Below are 22,858 nucleotides of genomic sequence, written 5' to 3' on the forward strand. Positions count from 1 at the left end.
GCAGATGGGCTGTTGCCTTCTCCCAGCACCTGTGATTTTTAGGGCTACGTTCCACATGATGCTGTTGCAGTCCTCAGGTGCTCTGAGGTCGAGGGCATGAGCACTGCCTCTGACCAGAAGCTCTTCCTGGCTCCACCGGCATTGGGAGCAACTTCTTCTTTGTTTTCGGAATAGATTTCCCACCAGAGGTCTCACTTCTGTACGTGTGGACCCTGACTCCTCCGTTGCTCCTGCGACGTGTGTGCTGTGAGTGTCGGGGCCTTGAGAAGGGCTTGACGCTTAGCATTCACCAGATACTGGCTGCAAACGATGCCATGTTGGTTCGGGGTATTTGTTACGGTGGTGAACTCGCGGGTCACCCATCCAACACGAGTTTCCTTGGTGATCCTGTTTTGGCTTTTCCTCTTCCTCTTTCTAGCTTTCTCCTCACCTCTTGGAGGAGCCAGTGATAACCAAGGACATCTATGAAGTCGCAGTCTCCCTCATTCAGATGTTTGATGACTTGGACATGAAGGAGAGTGGGTAAGAGGTGCTCTACGTGGCAGTGTACTTGAATGTATCTGAGAATTAAGAAATCTTTATTCTTTCTGAAGCTTTTTACTGTTTTTATAATAGTAACTGTAGATACTGTTTCAGTAGTCACTGTGTATATTTTAAAATAATGTCAGTATCTTGCAAATTTTTTTACTGGAAACTTCTATTTTAAAGTAGTTAAAATCATGCTAAGAACAGTTTAGGACTGACTGTGTTTAAAGCTAGAAACTGCAGCCTGAAGATAGAATAGTTTTTCCAGACACGCAGAAGTCATGTCAGGGCTTCCCTGGTGGCGCGGTGGTTGGGAATCTGCCTGCCAATGCAGGGGACATGGGTTCGAGCCCTGGTCCAGGAAGATCTCACATGGCGCGGAGCAACTAAGCCCGTGTGCCACAACTACTGAGCCTGTGCTCTAAAGCCTGCAAGCCACAACTACTGAGCCCATGTGCCACAACTACTGAAGCCCGGGTGCCTAGAGCCCATGCTCTGCAGCAAGAGAAGCCATTGCAATGAGAAGCCTGTGCACCGCAACGAAGAGTAGCCCCTGCTCACTGCAACTAGAGAAAGCCCACGTGCAGCAACGAAGACCCAACACAGGCAAAAGCTAATTAATTAATTAAAAAGTAGAAAGATAAAACCAAAAGCTAATAAAAATCTTAAAAAAAAAAAAAAGGAAGTCATGTCAGTCAAGCCACTCACAGTCCTAAGGTAAAACTCAAAGGACCACATTAGGAGAAACTGTTGAAAGCCTTTCTTTGCCTTTGTTTCCATTTACTGTAAAGATATATTCCCGATTCTAAGCAGTCTCCCATTGTAATCCAGACGTTTTTTCATTTAGCTGGCTCTTTGAAACCTAGAACATATTTATTTTCCCTTAAGGACAATTTTAGATTCCAAGTGGTAGTTAGAGTCTTAATTTTCAAAATATTATGCCATATTAAGACCTTTTACTGTGCTCATTTTGCTACAGCTCATAAATGCCATTTATATATGGGGACAACAAACAGAATATAGATTCCACCTCCTCACAGTAACCAGCACTCGGTTGCTGGGAAAGCTGTTCTCTTATAGGCCCTAGACACACACAGACATGGTATTTCTCTTCTTTTAGTTGTGTAACGTAAACATACAGAAAGTGTCAAGGTGTCCACTGTCTTTAGCTCCTCTTCAGGGTATTCATTGTCTGCACTCCTGGTGGGCAGCGCCTTGCAGTGAGGTGCCTGTGTGCTGCGCCTTCAGAATAGATTTCCTGCCAGACATTTCACTTCTGTGTGTTCGGATTCTGACTCCCCCGTTTCTCCAGTGCCGGGGTCAGGGATGTGCCAGGATCTCCATGTGTCTGGGGCCTTGAGTAGTGCTTGACACACGAGTTGGAAAATCCAAGTTACATGCAGCTCTGTTTTTAAGCTCCCACAATTTTTTTGTTTTTTTTAATATGATCAGTGTGTTTAGCTTTACTCAGATATATATCATTTTATTCATCAGTTTCATCTTAGACTTTCCTTTTTTTACCTTTTCTAATTTCTTAAGTAACTTTATTGAGGTATAATTTACATATATTAAATATACCCATTTTTATTGTCTTTCAATATTTTATGATATTTTCCCATAATATTCTGGCTTCTCTTATTATGGTGAGAGGTTACCTTTTGGTTCAGCTGTTCCTTGTCGGTAAATCTGCCTTTGCCTGGTTAACTTTCAGCCTCCTTCCTTGTCTTTGTCCTGTGGTTTGACTGCTGTGAATAGGTGTGGCAGTCTTTTCATTGATCTTGCTTGAGGCTCAGTGGACTCAGGGAGTCTGAATGGTGGTGGCTTGGGTGTTGCCCAGCAACCTTTCATCCAGAGAGCATCCACTGATGCTCTCTCCTGAGTCATTGGTACATTAGTGAGGTTCTGATTTTATCACTTGTTCTTCTTATTCTCTGAGATTGTTCTATAAAGAGGAATTTTCCTTTTATTACCTTGCCTCTTTTCTCCTTATCTCCCTCTCTTTTCATGTCACAGTGGACTCATGGATTTTTTTTTGTTTTAAATAGATTTTATTTTTTAGAGCAGTTTTAGGTTCAAGGCAAAATAGAGCAGAAAGTACCAACAGTTCCTGTGCGCCCCCTCTCCTGCAGAGGCACAGCCTCCCCTCCTGTCAAGTCTCCTACCAGAGTAGCACACATCATTATCACTCAGAGACTATAGTTCAGGGTTCACTCTTAACCCTAAAGATTCCTAGAAATCCTCTGTGCTTGAGCTGTTCATCCCTTCCTCCTCCGTAACCTCTGGCAATCACTGACCTTTTACTGTCTCCATGGTTTTGCCTTTTCCAGAATGTCATAGAGTTGGAATCGTACTATTGCAGCTTTCAGATTGGCTTCTTTCACTTAGAAATAAGCGGTTAAAGTTCCTCCATGTCCTTTCAGGGCTTTTTAGTGCTGAATCGTATTTCATCATCTGGATGCACCACAGTCTGTTTACCTGTTCACCTACTGAAGGACATCTTGGTTGCTTTCAAGTTTTGGCAATTGTGAATAAAGCCACTGTAAACATCCAAGTGCAGGTTTTTGTGTGGATGTAAGTTTTCATTTCATTTGAGTAAATACCAACGAGTGCATTTGTTAGATCATATGGTAAGAGTATGTTTAGTTTTGTAAGAAACTGCGAAATTGTGCTCCGAAGTGGCTGCACCGTTTTGCATTCCCACCAGCAATGAACAAGAGTTCCTGTTGCTCCACATCCTCACCAGCGTTTGGTGCTGTCAGTGTTCTGACAGTTCTAATAGGTATGCAGTGGTATCTTGTTTTAATTTGCATTTCCCTGATGACATATGTTGTGGAGCATCTTTTCATAGGTTTATTTGGCATCTGTGTGTCTTATTTGGTGATGTGTCTTTTCAGGGCTTTTGCCCATTTCTTACTTGGATTGTTCATATTCTTATTGTTGAGTTCTAAAAGCATTATATATATATTTAGGATAACAGGTCTTTTTATCATATACGTGTTTTGCAAATGCTTCCTCTTGGTCTGTGGTTTGTCTTCTCATTCTCTTGAAACTCATGTATTTTATTTATTTAAAGTGTCAAAGTTAATCAGTTTTATTTTTTTAACAGTCAGTTTTCCAAAATTTGGCCAGTGGGAGCCTTTGGTAAGTTGGCTCCTGCATTATTTGATGTGACGTCCTTAGTTTTGGGGCATTTATTTGCTTTCTGGCACAGGGTGTTCCAAGCCATTCATCTTGTTCTTTCCCTGCACTAGACCAAGAATCATTTCTCCAAGGAACTGATTCTTGTAGTGAGGAATGTTTTTAGAAGACAGGATTTGGATTCTAAATGTGCTCATTGCTACTGGGGTGTCTGTCATTGCTTCTAAGTCTTTTCAGTGGCTGTAGCTGGAAATGTATTATTTATTTATTTTACTGAAGTATAGTTGATTTACAATGTTGTGTTAGTTCCAGGTGTACAGCAAAGGGATTCGTGTATATATATATATATATTCTTTTTCAGATTCTTCTCAATTATAGGTTATATTCCACTGGAGTAATATTTCATTGTATATATATGTACCACATCTTCTTTATCTGTTCATCTGTCAGTGGACATTTAGGTTGTTTCCATGTCTTGGCTATTTGAGTAGTCTGCTGTGAACATAGGGGTGCATGTATCTTTTTGAGTTATAGTTTTGTCTGGATATATGCCCAGGAGTGGGATTGCTCTATCATATGGTAATTCTATTTTTAGTTATTGAAGGAACCTCCATACTCTTCTCCATAGTGGCTGCATCAGCTTACATTCCCATTAACAGTGTAGGAGGGTTCCCTTTTCTCCACACCCTCTCCAGCATTTGTTATTTGTAGACTTTTTACTGATGGCCATTCTGACTGGTGTGAGGTGGTACCTCGTTGTAGTTTTGACTTGCATTTCTCTAGTAATTAGCGACGTTGAGCATTCTTTCACGTGCCTGTTGCCCATCTGTATGTCTTCTTTGGAAAAATGTCTATTTGGAAATGTCTATTTCTGCCCATTTTTTGTTTGTTTTTTGTTGTTGGTAATTTATTTTAACTGTCATACATGAAATGATATTTAAACTCAAATTTAATATTGTTCTTTTCTTAGCTTTTCTTCTATATGTTTGTTACTGAACCAAACTCGGGTCTGCTCACCCACGTGCAGTAAAGCCAGTCTGCTGACACTGGCTGTGGTGAAGGGAAGTGCAGGGTTTACTGCAGGCGCCAAGCAAGGAGTCCAGGCAGCTGGTGCTCAAAAAGCCCGACCTCCTTGAAAGCCTTTAAAGGCTTTTAAAGACAGGGTGAGGGAGGGTTGTGGGGTGCCTGATCAGCTCGTGGACGCTCGTCTGATTGGTTGTTGATGAGGTAATCGCGAGTCAACATCCTCAGCCTTCTGGTTCCAACTGGTCTGGGGTCTACAGGCTTGTGGTCACCATGCAGTTAACTTCTTCCACCTGGTGGGGTTTCAGTATCTGCAAAACAGCTCAAAGGACGTGGCTCAGAATAGTACCTATTGCCCTTGAGGAGGAACTAAAGGTCCTTGACTTTGTTTAATGGCTAAACTATTATTATTTTGTCTTGCTTGACTGTTTTCCTTTGTTTCTGCATTTTTTCACTTCTCTGATTAAATTTGCTCTTTGGAACTCTCGGAAGGCCTAGGAGGCTAAAGTTTTTCTACAAATAAGAGGAAGGTGGAGGACATGGTGTGTGTGGGGGGTGGTTTCTGTCCTGGGAAGGCCCCATAGGGTCCTGCTTGATTACATTTTTAGTGCTTTTCTTAAACACCAAAACTTTTGGTTGCTAAAACATTATTTACTTATTTGTTTTCCCCCATAATATAATAAAAAATAGTTTAACAAGTAAATAGTGATAGTCCTTCTAAAACTAAACCTGTGAGTGAAGTATAAAACTGCTTTGCTGTTCCTTTTGTTCTTAGAATATATCCCACTGGATATACAGTCAGAGAGAGCTGTTTTCAAATATTACTTTAAATAATAATTCTCTCTGTTTGGTAATCAGTTTATTTTACACCTAGGTTCATTTGTTTATTAGTTGCCTATTTAAAACATTTTAAAGAACCCTATTTTAATTGATTATTTGCCATAATTTCCTTCCTTCCACTTTTTTGGTTTACTTTGTTACTGTTTTTTAACTAGTAAATTGATTGTTATTTTAGTTTCATCCTTTTATTTTATTGATAGAAGTATTTAATCCATGAATTTTTATTTGGTGACTTCTGTGATTGTATCCCATATGTTCTGATATATGGTGTTTTTGTTATTATTTTTGAGACAGTCTCAATTTTGGCTTATATTTCCCCTTTGACCCAAGAGAAATTTAAATTTTTTTGATAAAAGGGCCTTTAAGCACTTTTTACTACTAATGTCAAGTTTGATGGAATTGTTATCATAAAATATTATTTGTATTATTTTTGCTTCATGGAACTGAAGTGTTTGTTTTTCCTGTGATCTAGCACATGGTCAGTTGTCATGAATACTCTGCATGCCCCTGAAATGACAATTTTTATTATCAGAGTGAAAAGTTTGACATATGGTCATAAGTTGCACACTATCCATTATGTTGTTAGCTTTTTAAATTTATTTATTTTTTTAGAATTTTTTTTTGATGTGGACCATGTTTTAAAGTCTTTATTGAATTTGTTACAATACCGCTTCTGCTTTATGTTTTGGTTTTTTGGCCCCAAGGCATGTGGGATCTCAGCTCCCCGACCAGGGATCAAACCAACACCCCCTGCATTGGAAGGCGAAGTCTTAACCACTGGACCGCCAGGGAGGTCCCTAAATTTGTTTTTTGACCTTTGGAATGGTTGTGGAATGAGACTGGTGTGTGAAGTCTCCTCTTATTAGTGTATTTCTGTTTCTGCCTTCATCATGTGTGGTTTCTGCTTTGTGAAGAGGGCTGCTCCAGTCTTTTGCCGCTAGATACTCATAACTGTCACAGTGTCGTGAACTATGGCCTTCTGCATTATACTGTGCCCTTCTTTGCCTTGCTTAATACTGTGGAGTCTGAATTCTACTTTGTCATATATCAAGATTGCAACTCTTGCTCTCTTTTGTTTGTCTTTACCTCTAAAATCTTTGCCATCCATTTGTTTTCATTTTCTGAATTGCTTAGTGTCTAAGTGTGAGTTTTGCGTGTAGCATAGAGTTGGTTTTGCTTTGTGAGCTACTTGAAAATCTTCTTTTGCTCATTGGCTTCAGCCATCCAGGCTTACTGATGCATGACTCATGTGTTCAGCCTCAGATATGTCATATTTATTGCATGGTCCTTCCTTTTCTTTTTATGTTTTGAATTTTTTCTTGGTAGTTAGGGATGTTTATACTTTTGTTTTTGTGTTTACCTTTAATACCTTTATATAAGGCCCATATGTTACATAGGCTTCTTATATTTGTTTTTTTTCCAATTTTTTTAAACTGACATATAGTTGATTTACAATATTGTGTTTTAGGTATACAGCATATTGATTCAGTTTTATATATGTGTGTGTGTGTGTGTGTATGTATATATATACTTTTTCAGGTTCTTTTCCCTTATAGGTTATTAACAAAATATTGAGTATAGTTCCCTGTGCTGTACAGTAAGTCCTTGTTAGTTATCTTTTTTTTTTGAATTTTATTTATTTTTTTATATAGCAGGTTCTTATTAGTCATCCATTTCATACACATCAGTGTATACATGTCCATCCCAATCTCCAAGTTCAGCACACGCCCCTGCCCTGCCCTCCCCCGCTGCTTTCCCCCCTTGGTGTCCATATGTTTGTTCTCTACATCTGTGTCTCTATTTCTGCCCTGCAGACCAGTTCATTGGTACCATTTTTCTAGGTTCCACATATATGTGTTAATATGCCATATTTGTTTTTCTCTTTCTAACTTACTTCACTCTGTATGACAATCTCTAGATTCATCGACATCTCTACAAAGGACCCAATTTCATTCCTTTTTATGGCTGAGTAATACTCCATTGTATATATGTACCACATCTTTATCCACTCATCTGTCAATGGGCATTTAGGTTGCTTCCGTGACCTGACTATTGTAAATAGTGCTGCAGTGAACATTGGGGTGCATGTGCCTTTTTGAATTGTGGTTTTCTCTGGGTATATGCCCAGTAGTGGGATTGCTGGGTCATATGGTAATTCTGTTTTTAGTTTTTGAAGGAACCTCCATACTGTTCTCTGTAGTGGCTGTATCAATTTACATTCCCACCAACAGTGCAAGAGAATTCCCTTTTCTCCATACCCTCTCCAGCATTTGTTGTTTGTAGATTTTCTGATGATGCCCATTCTAACTGGTGTGAGGTGATACCTGATTGTAGTTTTGATTTGCATTTCTCTAATAATTAGTGATTTTAAACAGCTTTTCATGTGTGCCTTGGCCATCTGTATGTCCTCTTTGGAGAAATGTCTATTTAGGTCTTCTGCCCATTTTTTGATTGGGTTGTTAGTTTTTTTTAATATTGAGCTGCATGAGCTGTTTATATATTTTGGAGATTAATCCCTTGATTTGTTTGCAATATTTTTCCCCATTCTGAGGGTTGTCTTTTCGTTTTGTTTGTAGTTTCCTTTGCTTTGCAAAAGCTTTGAAAGATCCCATTTGTTTATTTTATTTTATTTATTATTATTATTTTTTTTTTTGCGGTACACGGGCCTCTCACTGCTGTGGCCTCTCCCGTTGCGGAGCACAGGCTCCAGGCGCGCAGGCTCAGTGGCCATGGCTCACGGGCCCAGCTGCTTCGTGGCATGTGGGATCTTCCCAGACTGGGGCACGAACCCGTGTCCCCTGCATCGGCAGGCGGACTCTCAACCACTGCGCCACCAGGGAAGCCCTGGTGTTAGGGACTGTTCTGATTTCATTCTTTTACATGTATCTGTCCAGTTTTCCCAGCACCACTTATTGAAGAGGCTGTCTTTTCTCCATTGTATATTCTTGGCTCCTTTATCAAAGATAAGGTGACCATATGTGTGTGGGTTTATCTCTGGACTTTCTATCCTGTTCCATTGATCTGTATTTCTGTTTTCCGTACCAGTTCTGTACTGTCTTGATTACTCTAGCTTTGTAGTATAGTCTGAAGTCCGGGAATCTGATTCCTCCAGCTCCATTTTTCTTTCTCAAGATTGCTTTGGCTCTTTGGCGTCTTTTGTGTTTCCATACAAATTGTGAAATTTTTTGTTCTAGTTCTGTGAAAAACACCATTGGTTGATTGATAGGGATTGCATTGAGTCTGTAGATTGCTTTGGGTAGTAGAGTCATTTTCACAGTGTTGACTCTTCCAATCCAAGAACATGGTATATCTCTCCATCTGTTTGTATTGTCTTTCATTTCTTTCATCAGTGTCTTATAGTTTTCTGCCTACAGGTCTTTTCTCTCCTCAGGTAGGTTTATTCCTAGGTATTTTACTCTTTCTGTTGCAGTGGTAAATGGGAGTGTTTCCTTAATTTCTCCTTCAGATTTTTCATCATTAGTGTATAGAAATGCAAGAGATTTCTGTGCATTAATTTTGTATCCTGCTACTTTACCAAATTCATTGATGAGCTCTAGTAGTTTTCTGGTAGCATCTTTAGGATTCTCTATGTATAGTATCGTGTCTTCTGCAAACAGTGACAGTTTTACCTCTTCTTTTCCGATTTGGATTCCTTTTATTTCTTTTTTCTTCTGTGACTGCCGTGGCTAAAACTTCCAAAACTGTTTTGAAAAATAGTGGTGAGAGTGGGCCAGCCTGTCTTGTTCTGATCTTAGAGGAAATGGTTTCAGTTTTTCATCATTGAGAACGATGTTGGCTGTGGGTTTGTCATGTATGGCCTTTATTATGTTGAGGTAAGTTCCCTGTATGCCTACTTTCTGGAGGGTTTTTATCATAAATGGATGTTGAATTCTGTCAAAAGTTTTTCCTGCATCTATTGAGATGATCATATGGTTTTTCTCCTTCAGTTTGTGAATACGGTGTATCACATTGATTTGCGTACATTGAAGAATCCTTGCATTCCTGGGATAAACCCCACTTGATCATGGTGGATGATCCTTTTAATGTGCTGTTGGATTCTGTTTGCTAGTATTTTGTTGAGGATTTTTGCATCTATGTTCATCAGTGATATAGTCCTGTAGTTTCCTTTTTTAATGACATCTTTGTCTGGTTTTGGCATCAGGGTGATGGTGGCCTCATAGAATGAGTTTGGGAGTGTTCCTCCCTCTGCTATATTTTGGAAGAGTTTGAGAAGGATGGGTGTTAGCTCTTCTCTAAATGTTTGATAGAATTCATCTGTGAAGCCATCTGGTCCTGGGCTTTTGTTTGTTGGAAGATTTTTAATCACAGTTTCAATTTCAGTGCTTGTGATTGGTCTGTTTATATTTTCTATTTCTTCCTGGTTCAGTCTCAGAAGTTTGTGCTCTTCTAAGAATTTGTCCATTTCTTGTAGGTTGTCCATTTTATTGGCATATAGGTGCTTGTAGTAATCTCTCATCATGATCCTTTGTATTTCTGCAGTGTCACTTGTCACTTCTCCTTTTTCATTTCTAATTTTATTGATTTGAGTCTTCTCTTTTTCTTTCTTGATGAGTCTGGCTAATGGTTTATCAATTTTGTTTATCTTCTCAAAGAACCAGCTTTTAGTTTTATTGATCTTTGCTATTGTTTCCTTCATTTCTTTTTCATTTATTTCTGATCTGATCTTTATGATTTCTTTCCTTCTGCTGACTTGGGGTTTTTTTTGTTCTTGTTTGTCTAATTGCTTTAGATGTAAGGTTAGGTTGTTTATTTGAGATGTTTCTTGTTTCTTGAGGTCGGATTGTATTGCTATAAACTTCCCTCTTAGAACTGCTCTTGCTGTGTACCATAGGTTTTGGGTTGTTGTGGTTTCATTGTCATTTGTTTCTAGGTAGTTTTTGATTTCCTCTTTGACTTCTTCAGTGATCTCTTGGTAATTTAGTAACGTATTGTTCAGCCTCCATGTGTTTGTATTTTTTATAGTTTTTTTCCTGTAATTGATATCTAGTCTCATAGCATTGTGGTCGGAAAAGACACTTGATATGATTTCCAGTTTCTTAAATTTACCAAGGCTTGATTTGTGACCCAAGGTATGATCTATCCTGGAGAATGTTCGATGAGCACTTGAGAAGAAAGTGTATTCTGTTGTTTTGGGATGGAATGTCCTATAAATATCAATTAAGTCCATCTTGTCTAATGTGTCATTTAAAGCTTGTGTTTCCTTATTCATTTTCATTTTGTATGATCTGTCCATTGGTGAAAGAGGGGTGTTAAAGTCCCATACTGTTATGGTGTTACTGTTGATTTCCCCTTTTATGGCTCTTAGCATTTGCCTTATGTATTGAGATGCTCCTATGTTGGGTGCATAAATATTTACAATTGTTATATCTTCTTCTTGGATTGATCCCTTGATCATTATGTAGTATCCTTCTTTGTCTCTTGTAATAGTCTTTATTTTAAAGTCTATTTTGTCTGGGGCGTCCCTGGTGGCGCAGTGGTTGAGAGTCTGCCTGCCAATGCAGGGGACGTGGGTTCGTGCCCCGGTCCGGGAGGATCCCACATGCCGCGGAGTGGCTAGGTCCATGAGCCATGGCCGCTGAGCCTGCGCGTCCGGAGCCTATGCTCCACAACGGGAGAGGCCACAACAGTGAGAGGCCCGCGTACCACAAAAATAAAAAAATAAAAATAAAGTCTGTTGTGTCTGATATGAGAATCGCTACTCCGGCTTTCTTTTGGTTTCCATTTGCATGGAATATCTTTTTCCATCCCCTCACTTTCAGTCTGTATGTGTCTCTAGGTCTGAAGTGGGTCTCTCGTAGACAGCACGTATATATGGGTCTTGTTTTTGTATGCATTCAGCCAGTCTGTGTCTTTTGGTTGGAGCATTTAATCCATTTACATTTAAGGTAATTATCGATATGTATGTTCCTATTACCATTTTCTTACTTGTTTTGGGTTTGTTGTTTTAGGTCTTTTCCTTCTCTTGTGTTTCCTGCCTAGAGAAGTTCCTTTAGCATTTGTTGTAAAGCTGGTTTGGTGGTGCTGAATTCTCTTAACTTTTGCTTGTCTGTAAAGGTTTTAATTTCTCCATCGAATGTGAATGAGATCCTTGCTGGGTAGAGTAATCTTGGTTGTAGGTTTTTCCCCTTCATCACTTTAAATATGTCCTGCCAGTCCCTTCTGGCTTGCAGAGTTTCTGCTGAAAGATCAGCTGTTAACCTTATGGGGATTCCCTTGTATGTTATTTGTTGCTTTTCCCTTGCTGCTTTTAATATTTTTTCTTTGTATTTAATTTTTGATAGTTTGATTAATATGTGTCTTGTTGTGTTTCTCCTTGGATTTATCCTGTTTGGGACTCTGTGCTTCCTGGACTTGATTGACTTTTCCCTTTCCTATGTTAGGGAAGTTTTCAACTATAATCTTTTCAGATATTTTCATAGACCCTTTCTTTTTGTCTTCTTCTTCTGGGACCCCTGTAATTCGAATGTTGTTGTGTTTAATGTTGTCCCAGAGGTCTCTCAGACTGTTCTCAATTCTTTTCCTTCTCTTTTCTTTATTCTGCCCTGTGGTAGTTATTTCCACTGTTTCATCTTCCAAGTCACTTACCCGTTCTTCTGCCTCAGTTATTCTGCTATTGATTCCTTCTAGAGAATTTTTAATTTCACTTATTTTGTTGTTCATCATTGTTTGCTCTTTAGTTCTTCTGTGTCCTTGCTAAACGTTTCTTGTATTTTCTCCATCCTGTTTTCAAGATTTTGGATCATCTTTACTGTCATTACTCTGAATTCTTTTTCAGGTAGACTGCCTATTTCCTCTTCATTTGTTTGGTCAGATGGGTTTTTACCTTACTCCTTCATCTGCTGAATATTTCTCTGTCTTCCCATTTTGTTTAACTTGCTGTGCTTGGGGTCTCCTTTTTGCAGACTGCAGGTTCGTAGTTCCCATTGTTTTCGGTGACTGCCCCCAGTAGGTGAGGTTGGTTCAGTGGGTTGTGTAGGCTTCCTGGTGGAGGGGACTAGCGCCTGTGTTCTGGTGGATGAGGCTGGATCTTGTCTTCCTTGTGGGCAGTGCTGCATCCGGTGGTGTTTTGAGGGGGGGGGTCTGTGAACTTAGTATGATTTTAGGCAGCCTCTCTGCTAATGGGTGGGGTTGTATTCCTGTCTTGCTAGTTGTTTGGCATGGGGTGTCCAGCACTGGAGCTTGCTGGCCGTTGGGTGGAGCTGGGTCTTAGCGTTGAGATGGAGATCTCTGGGAGAGCCCTCGCCAATTGATATTACCTGGGGCTGGGAGGTGTCTGGTGGTCCAGTGTCCTGAACTCGGCTCTTCCACCTCAGAGGCTCAGGCCTGACATCAGGCCAGAGTACCAAGACCCTGTCAGCCACATGGCTCAGACAAAAAGGGAGAAAAAAGGAAAGAAAAAAAAGTTTAAAAATTATTAAAATAATAAAAAAAAAGAAAAAAAAAGAGGGCAACCAAACCAGTAAACAAACCCACCAATGATAACAAGTGCTAAAAACTAAACTAAGATCAACACAAAAATCAGAAACAAATCAGTCGCAGAGAGCAAACCCCAAGTCTGCAGTTTCTCCCAAGTCCACTGCCTCAGTTTTGGGACGATTCGTTGTCTATTCAGGTATTCCATAGATGCAGGTACATCAAGTTGATTGTGGGGATTTAATCCACTGCTCCTGAGGCTGCTGGGAGAGATTTCCCTTTCTCTTCTTAGTTCGAACAGCTCCTGGGGTTCAGCTTTGGTTTCGGCCCCTCCTCTGCATGTAGGTTGCCCTCAGGCATCTGTTCCCGCCCAGACAGGAGGGGGTTAAAGCAGCGGCTGATTAGGGGACTATTGCTCACTCAGGCCGGGGGGAGGGGAGGGGTAAGGTGGTCATAATTGTAATGCGGGGCGAGCCTGCAGCGGCAGAGGCTGCTGTGATGTGGCAACAGCTTGGGGGCGCCGTGTGTTCTCCCGGGGAAGTTGTCCCTGGATCACGGGACCCTGGCAGTGACAGGCTGCATAGACTCCCGGGGCAGGGGGTTGGGGGGTGGATAGTGACCTGCGCTTTTCACACTGGTTTTTTGGTGGCAGCAGCAGCAGCATTAGCGTTTCATGCCTGTTTCTGGGGTCCAAGCCGATAGCCGCGGCTCATGCCCATCTCTGGAGCTTGCTTAGGCGGTGCTCTGCCTTCTGTGGGTAGACAGGGAAGGAATCCCCTCTCTTACGCACCCCGAAACAGTGGTCTCTTGCCTCTTAGGCAGGTCCAGACTTTTTCGCAGACTCCCTCCTGGCTAGCTGTGATACACTAGCCCTCTCAGGCTGTGTTCACGCAGCCAACCCCAGTCCTCTCCCTGGGATCTGACCTCCAAAGCTCGAGCCTCATCTCCCAGCCCCCATCTGCCCCTGGGCGGGTGAGCAGACAAGCCTCTCGGGCTGCTGAGTGCTGGTCGGCATGGATCCTCTGTGCAGGGAGATCTCCGCTTTGCCCTCTGCACCCTGTTGCTGCGCTCTTCTCCGTGGCTCCGAAGCTTCCCCCCGCCACTCCCCGTCTCCGCCAGTGAGGTGTCTTCCTAGCGTGTGGAAACTTTTCCTCCTTCACAGCTCCCTCCTAGAGGTGCAGGTCCTGTCCCTATTGTTTCTTCTGTCTCTGTTTTTTCTTTTTTCTTTTGCCCTACCCAGGTACATGGGGATTTTCTTGCGTTTTGGGAAGTCTGAGGTCTTCTGCCAGGGTTCAGTAGGTATTCTGTAAGAGGTGTTCCACATGTAGATGTATTTTTGATGTGGAAGGAAGGTGATCTGCATGTCTTACTCCTCTGCCATCTTGAAGGTCCCCAACAATTGATTTTTGTTTATTGATCTTATATTCTGCAACTTCATTGAACTCATTTATTAGTCCTAGGAGGATTCCTTAGGGTTTCTGTATATAAGATCATGTCATCTACTGAATAAAGATAGTTTTATTTCTTCTTTTCCAATCTGGATGCCTTGTATTTCTTTTTCTTGCCTAACTGTCCTGGCTAGAACCTCCAGTACATTGTTGAAAAGAAGTGTCAAGTGTGGATGCCCTTGTCTTGTTACTGATCATAGGGGGAAAACATCCATCTTTCTCTGTTAGGTTATCATGTTTGCTGAGGGCTTTTTGTAGATGACCTTCATCAGGTTGAGAAAGTTCACTTCTATTTCTAGTTTGTTGAGTGTTCTTTTTTTTAAATTAATTAATTACTTTATTTATTTTTGGCTGCGTTGGATCTTTGTTACTGTGCGTGGGCTCTCTCTAGTTGCAGCGAGTGGGGGCTGTTCTTCGTTGCAGTGCGCGGGCTTCTCATTGTGGTAGCTTTTCTTGTTGTGGAGCGTGGGCTCTGGGTGCGTAGGCTTCAGTAGTTGTGGCTCGTGGGCTCTAGAGTGCAGGCTCAGTAGTTGTGGCACACGTGCTTAGTTCCTCCGCAGCATGTGGGGTCTTCCTGGACCAGGGCTCAAACCCATGTCCCCTGCATTGGCAGGTGGATTCTTAACCACTGTGCCACCAGGGATGTCCTGCTGAGTGTTTTTTAAATGAAAGCGTGTTAGATTTTGTTAGATGATTTTTGTCTATTGAGATAATCATGTGATTTTAGTCTTTGTTGATTTTTTAGATGTTAAATCAACTTTGCATCCCTCGGATAAATCCCCCTTGGTCATGGTGTATACTTCTTTTTATATGTTGCTGGATTTGGTTTACTTAGTATTTTGTTGACGATTTTTACATTCATGTTCTTAAGGTATTGGTCTGTAGTTTTCTTATGTCTGTCTGGTTTTGGTATCAGGGTAATACTGGCCTCATAAAATGAGTTGGGAAATGTTCTGTTTTTTCGGAAGAGTTTGTGAAGAATTGGTATTACTTCTTTGAATGTTTTTTGGAATTCAGCTGTGAAGCCATTGGGGTCTGGGCTTTCTTTATGGGTAGTTTTAAAATTACTAATTCAATCTTGTTGTTTGTTACAGCTCTATTCAGATTGTCTGTTTTTTCTTGGGTCAGTTTCAGTAGTTTGTGTCTTTTTAGGACTAGTAGTAATGTCTTCTCTTCCATTTCTCATTGTAGTATATGGACTCACTTTTTTTCTTTTGGTCAAACTAGGTAGATTTATCAATTTGTTGATCTTTTCAAAGAGCTAGGTTTTTGTTTTTCTGTTGTTTTTCTTTTTCTATTTCATTGATTTCCACTCTAATCTTTATTTTTTTCTTGGAACAGTCAAGAAACAACAATCCATGCTATGCCTGGGAACAGTAACCGCAAAGAAAGAGGAGGGGGTGAGAGGGGTAAACTAGTAACTGCAGCTCCGTGGCTCTTTGTCCCCTGTTTGTTCTTGTCACGGTCTTACTGCCGAACTGAAGGGGCTGATTTCCTTGTTTCTTGTCTGTCTCTCTAGCTAGAATGTAAGCTCCAAAGAGTGGGGAGCTTGTCTGTCTTTCTGCTGTGCCTGCCTGCATGGAGGAGGGCCTGGCACAGGGGAGGGGCTCAAGGGTTTGTGGAGGAATGAAAGTTCTGACTTCGCACAACTTAAATATGTTGCTAGCAGCAGGGAGGCGAGAGGACAGTTTGAGATCTTGGTCTATAAACATGCTTTCTAATACTAGTTTGGATTCCTTAGAGTTGAAGTTTTGTTTGTAGTAGTTTTTCTAAATGTTTTGTATTTTGAGGTTCTGGATTACAGTAACTGAATTTCAGAGAAGACTTTTTTGGATAGTGAGTTTTTATGGGAGAAAGTAGTCAAGAGGCTTGGGGTCCCTTGGGTGATCCTGGGGCTTTGGACAGTGTCTCACGTCATGGGGCCTCTGTGTTTTCTTATGTAGAAGGAAAATTATACTCGATGACCTAGATGTAAGAACCTTTCAGGGTCAGAAGCCATAATATGAGGATTCTGGAAAAACAGTGGCTACTTAGCCTTGATTAATACTTGTGCACTTCACATTTTAACAGGACCAAGACCTGGTCGGGCACCCCATTTGTGTCAGAGCGGAGCAGTGTGTTGGTGTTTTTGCCAGGTGAGTGTCATTCTTCCGTGATCTAGAATCTGCGCTGGGTGGAGACTAGTTTGTGTCTCGCACATATTGTGAAAAATGGTATTTGTAGTGCGGGTTTATTCTTTATAGACTCTGGGAATGTGAATAAATGTGATTTTTGGTTTGACTTCTTACTATAACCTTTGTGTTGCTAAAACGTTCATAATGAACAGTTTAACTTTTTGAGGGCAGTCTGACCCCCTTCAGAAAAAATTGGCTATGTTAATTTTGCTATTTCATACATATGGTTATAAATGTGAAGTAATTGTCATCGATCTGTATTTAAAGCTTATTTAATAACAATATCATTATTGTAATACCATGAAAATCATCAGGGTAGCCCTCGAGTTCCTTTTTCTTCAGTATTTGACAAAATAATCTCTTAAGATACTTAAAGATTAATTTTTGTTAAATTGTACTTTTTCAAAATGTTGATTTTTTAATCAAGTGGTATAGCTTTATGAAACCTTACGACAATAATTCATGTATTCTTTGCTGTTGGAAGGTAATATGTAGAACATATGAGTATTTGTGCTAATTGTGGTGGAGAACAAAAAGCATGAATAAAGTAACCTTTTACTTTGGAATGCAGCATGGGAGTTTAGAACTTTGGTCATGCTTTGCTTCGGTTGGTACGGATTAGTTTTATATCCAGGAAACAAGCATTAGCTGACAGTGGTATGGAGTTGCATTTGTCCCAATAAATAGTTGTCAGTGATTGCTGTGTGCATAATATGGTATCAAGGAAGAAGTGACCAAAGTAGAGTCAGGGCAGTACTATCTTAACACCTGATGTGAAATAAATGCTTTCTAACTGCTAAACATTGCCTGAATAAAATATGTATAAATGATATTTTACAGTTTTTGTTGTTTTTCTTTTATGTGTTTAAGTGAGTTCATTTGACAGTACATTTATTTCATTAATTGATCTTTGGGGAATGGTTCTGTGTTAGTTTTTTTAGGGCTACTGTAACAAAGTGCTATAAACCAGAAGGCTTAGAACAAGAGAAGTTTATTCTTTCACTCTGCTGGAGACTAGAAGTTCAAAATCAAGGTGTCAGCAGGGCCCTGCTCCCTCTGAGGCTCTGGGTAGAATCCTTCCTTGACTCTTCCCAGCTTCTCTCGGCCGTCAGTCTTTGGCCCTCCTTGGCTTGTGGCTGCGATACTTCTATCTCTGCCTTGATCGTCACGTGGCGTTTTCTGTGCGGGTGTCTTCTTATGAGGACACCAGTCCTATTGGAATAAAGGCCTATTTTTCTCCACTGTGACCTCATCTTAACTAATTATATCTGCAATCATGCTTTATTTACAAATATGAACCTTATGAAAAAAATTTAAAACATCTCTGTGACGAAGACTTTTTAAATATTATTTTTTGGTTGTAAAATTTTGCATAATCAAAGTAGGGCATTTGGAAAACCAGTGGGGGGAAGAGAGGAATGTAAAATTACTCATCTCCTGTGGCCAGCACTCACAGGCAGTCATTGCTGTGGAAAGGAAAACATAGAAAGAATATGGTTTTTCTCATATTTTTGAGTTAGTGGTAGTCAGTGTCATTATGCATTTTTCACTTGTAATTCTGATATATTTAGGTGAAGAGGATAAAAAAAGTCAGATAAAATGAATTGGTAGAGCCGTATTTATAAAAGATGTCATCTTAACTTAAAGGTTGTTTTCTAGAAATAAATACAAATCTTTTTTTCCCCCTTCACTTTTTTTCTTCCCTAGGTCTGGGTGAAATAAACTATATGCATGAACTTCTCACAAACATGGTTCATAAAAGGTGTGTTTAAAATGATACTGTTGTATTTTTACTTGTAAAGCATTGTATTGTTTCTAGCTTAAATAATTTTAATGATCTCAATGAGTAGTTATTCATTTTCGTGTATATCTAGTCTTTATGGATATTTTATTTCATTTACTTCTTTCTTAGGTTACAGGTCTATCCACTCCATTCAAGTGTGACTTTGGAAGAACAGAATAACGTGTTTTTAAGTCCAGTGCCTGGGTACAGAAAGGTAGGACAGCTGGGAGACCAGTTCTGAGCACTTAGGTACATTTTCCTTAGAGACTCTGCTAATGAGAAGTGCTGACATTCCAGCTGTTTGTCCGATATGTTCTGTAGCTGGTGGTTAGTCACCTAAACAAGCACTTGCCTGATGAGCCAAGTATGTTATTTCATTTTGTCTGTATTTTATAAGTCAGTTTGCTAAGGTTTTTTATTTCCTCTGCCTCAGGACCTTGTTTCTAGTGGATTTCAGCGCCTCTTACCCCCAGCAGTTCTCTAACTGTGGGACTGTTCTCTTGTCCCTGGCACTGCGCTGGAGGTTTTGGTTAGAACCCACATTCTTAGTCCTGGTTTAAGAGTATTTCTTTAATTTTCTTTTTTATGTGTGAATGATGGGATTGTCTTATCACAACCCTTCTAGTGCTGCTTGAGATCATCAGGGACTCCAGACATGCAGCCCAGCCCCCTTGATTCCAGTGAGAAGGTTCTGCATCTCTAGGGGCAGCCTAGACCTTGCATGGCAACTCAGGGCTCTTATGTACTGCAGACCTTCCTGGGAACTTTAGCCTGGTTGTGCTCTGTGCCCCTGGGTAATTCCAAGACCCCCTGAAGCTATCATATCTGAGGTCAGGGAGAGCTGTCTTTGCCCTGTTTCTTGCCTGCTGCTTTTATGAACCTTCTGTGTTGCATGGGCCTGGTTTTCTGTACATCAGGGGCTTCCACTGGACCCCTGGAATGATTCCACCAGGAAAAGGCTGTACCTTAACATTGAGGTGTAGGGGTTAAGAGTATGCGTGGGGAGTTGGACAGGTGACATGGGTCTCTGTCCCCTGTAGGTGTGTGCCTCTGAGCACATCGCTTCTCAGACTTAATTTTACTGTTGGAAAGTAGAGTCGATAACATTTACCTTGCAGAGCTGTTAGGAAGGTTAATTATAATAATATATGTCCATACTTAAATTGTGGTAGTGCTGCAGTGCCTGACACGAAGTAGGTGTCCAGTGATTGGATGCTGGTGCTACAGGTAATAGCTAATATTTATGAGCACTTGGCTCACGCCTGGAGCAGTTCTAAGCATTTCACGTTTATTAACTCAAGTAATAGGGAAGATATTATTGTTATCTCCATTTTATAGATGAGAAAACTGAGGTTAAGTAGTCCAGGGTCCAACGCTGGGGTAGAGCAGAGCTGGGATTCAGAGCAGGTTTGGCTGCTGAGCCTGCACTGCACTGACTCCTCCTCGTGCCCCGCCCCCAGGACCCTTGACTAACTGTGACTTCTGTATAAAATAGAAAAAACGGCTAATTTCAAAATTTGAGCCCAGTGCCTAATGATTTCCTGTATATAGTGAGCATGTCAGATTCTTTTTTTGATGTTTGATAGGTCATTCTGTCTACCAACATTGCGGAGAGTTCTGTCACGGTTCCAGACGTCAAATATGGTGAGATCCTGCTGTTCTCCTCACAAAGTAAACCATAGTATTTGTAGCCTGTGTGTCCCTCAGGAGTTGTTCTTCCCCATCTCTTCCCCTGTTCTGGAGGAGAGAATGTAGGAAAGTGGGTTCCGAAGTTCCTGCTGTACTTCTCTCTCCCCCGCCCTCCTCTGAGCTCACGTGTCCGTTCAGCCGGGCAGCCTCTGCGGCGCAGCTACTAACACACACAGGAAGCGATCGGGGGCGTCCCCGGGGCGCCGTGGGCAGTAGGAGAGCTTTGGGGCTGCCCCTGCTGGACATAGTGACTGGAGGGAGGGGCCTGAGCCCGCCCCGTTGCTGCAGGTTGTTGAGAAAGACACCACGTCACCTCAGGGTGAGGCCACTCATAGTCTGGTCTCCCACGTGTGTGTCCTCGATGACGCTGTGAGGTTGCGTTAGTTCATGTTCGGGAGCCTGACGCTTGCCGGGCGCTGTTCTCGGTGGTGGGCAGGCGTACGGGGCGAGTGAGGCGTGTTGTCTTCTGGTGGGAGAGCCAGGCAGTTAGCAGGGGCAGAAGTAGGTGCAGTTTGAGGTCGAGGTAGACGTCATGTAGGGAAATAAATCAAGAAAAGGGGTTACAGTTAATTGGGTAACTGACCTTTTAGATGGGGCGATGTGGGAACACCTCTGTGAGGACGTGATAGCTGAGGAAGGCGTGACTTGGGTGAGGAGTGAGAGTGGAAGGAGGGGTCACGGAGGGTCGGCGCCGAGGCACTGGGGGTCGTGAAGCCAGACGGCGCTCCTGTGGCGGTTTCTGTGACGGGCGGGCGGGGAGCCGGGGCAGCGGCCGGAGCGCTGGCGGGCCGGGAGAACGTGTGTGCCAGGCGGCGCGGGGCCCGGAGGCGCAGAGGGCGCGTGGGAGCCGGCCGTGGGGGCGGGGCGAGGCACCTGGTGGGCGGCTTGGCTCCCATCCTGGGGAGGAGGCCGATGTGGGCGGAGGGGTGCTGCCGAGGGGGCGCAGGGTCCTCTGATGGCCTCTGCGTTCCCCGTGAGCCAGAGGCCAGGCCTCAGCTGAAAGCGAGCAGGACAGGAAGTGCCGGAGGTCTGAGGAGGCTGGATGGACGGGGCAGCCTGAGTCCCGAGGGCCGCTGGCAACCGGGAGCTTAAAGGGCGCCGTCAGCCTACAGCTCGTTTTGTTTCTCTTCTTCCCTCTCCCGCCACTTGGGCTGCGCGGTGTAGGTGGAGAGCTGTGATCAGCAGGCCTGGGGTCGAGTCAGCTGAGCAGAGCAGGGTGACAGGAGGCCAGGGGTCAAGGCAGATGTGTGGAGTGGTCACAGTGGGGGCTGGGAGCCCGTGGCTTGGTCAGGAGGGAAGGAAGGTCATTAGGCGGAGGGGCGGGGACAGTTAGCAGCAGGCCCTGACGTGCACAGATGGCAGGTCCGTTTGTAGGGATTAAGGGTAGGGTTACAGGCCGGGGAGTGGGGGGGGTGGGAGGGGAGGAAAGCGGTCTGGTGCCAGGGAAAGATGCTTGCGATTGAGATTGAGTGGGAGTCAGGTAGGGCGGTGGGAAAGAGATGCTGAGACAGGTGGGAGATGGGGTCTCGAAACCGAGGGCCTCGGCGCTGCCAGCACCGTTTTTATGGGAATGGAGATCCCCAAACGCTATGGCGGGAGGAGTGTTCAAGAGCGCTGGGGAGCCAGCAAGGAGGGCTGGTGGTGGCGGCGCAGTCAGTGAGCAGGAGGTTGCTGAGGAGGCAAGCGGCGCTGAGGAGCAGGCCGAGGCCGAGGCGGGCGGGGGGACAGGAGCCAGCACCGCCCCACCAGCTGCCTGCTCTCCTCCCAGGGGCTGGGAGCGGGACACTGCAGCACAGAGATGCTGAGAGCGGCTGTCCCCCCCCCCCCCCCCGCCCCGCCAGCGCGCACACGGGATTGGGACCTGGCAGTCCCCCACTTTACCTGTGCTTCTGCGCAGCCCTTTGAGGCCGGCCTGTCGCTGCAGCCCGCGTAGGCTCGTATTATGACGTGTGGGCTCTTACAGGGCATATGTTCTTTCTGCCCAGACTCCCAGGACTTAGAAGAAAGAATGGGACCCCGGCCTCCCCGTCCTAGGCAGTCGGGAATGGCCGGTGCGTTTCCAGAGGCTTCTGTGTGTACACTAATTCTAAAGGCTGTGTGTTTCGTAAATTGTCTTATCGCTATGCACTGTGATTGTTACACAGTTATTTTTTGCTAGCCTGGTGTTTACATTCTCTTTTTTAAATGACAGTTATAGATTTCTGTTTGACTAGAACTCTGGTTTGTGATGAAGATACGAACTACCAGAGCCTGCGATTGAGCTGGGCCTCTAAAACCAGTTGTGATCAGAGAAAAGGTAAGGCATTTGTGTTCCAGCACAATAATAGGAGTTGGTGGCGCATTCAGGTGTCTTCTTGAATTTTTTGCTTTTTGTACCTTTAGTCTTATTCAGAGATTTCCTTTATTGGAACTGGTTTTAAGTTCTAAGCAACAGCATTTCATACTGTCAGGCTCTCTGTTCAAATCCACGATCCTCCTTGTGTCCATTGAAGTAGGTAAGAGCCTTTGCACATACTGGATGAGAGTCCTGTCATCTTTCACAGTGACTAGTTACGGAAGCCGTGCGGGTCACTTGTTAATTGCTGCTAGTCCTTCCTCTGACTTCTCTCCAAGTTTTCATCCTTCTGGGATGATTTTTTCCTGAGCTGAGCTGGCTCCACGGAGGGGTCAGCCTTTTCTGCGAGTGCACATGGTGTATTGCTGGGGAGACGAGGGTGTGGAGTCGTTTGTCGGGGCCAGGATGTCGGGGGGTGGGGGGGGCTTTGGCCACAGTGGCCGTGCAGTTGCCTGCAGGGAGTGGCCCC

General features: G+C 42.9%; 1 protein-coding gene across 1 annotated transcript in view; it reads left to right on the forward strand.

Moving 5' to 3' along the window:
• The window catches only part of TDRD9 (tudor domain containing 9), a 106,840-nt gene that overhangs the window by 39,714 nt on the left and 44,268 nt on the right, over positions 1–22,858 (forward strand). The window contains exons 8-13 of the mRNA XM_030883213.2: positions 419–522; positions 16,479–16,543; positions 18,290–18,344; positions 18,495–18,579; positions 19,952–20,009; positions 22,246–22,350. Of these exons, the coding sequence (XP_030739073.2) occupies positions 419–522; positions 16,479–16,543; positions 18,290–18,344; positions 18,495–18,579; positions 19,952–20,009; positions 22,246–22,350 (472 nt within the window). The remainder of the gene's footprint in view (positions 1–418; positions 523–16,478; positions 16,544–18,289; positions 18,345–18,494; positions 18,580–19,951; positions 20,010–22,245; positions 22,351–22,858) is intronic.

Source organism: Globicephala melas, chromosome 2 (genome assembly GCF_963455315.2).
Source record: "Globicephala melas chromosome 2, mGloMel1.2, whole genome shotgun sequence".
NCBI classification, from domain to species: domain Eukaryota; kingdom Metazoa; phylum Chordata; class Mammalia; order Artiodactyla; family Delphinidae; genus Globicephala; species Globicephala melas.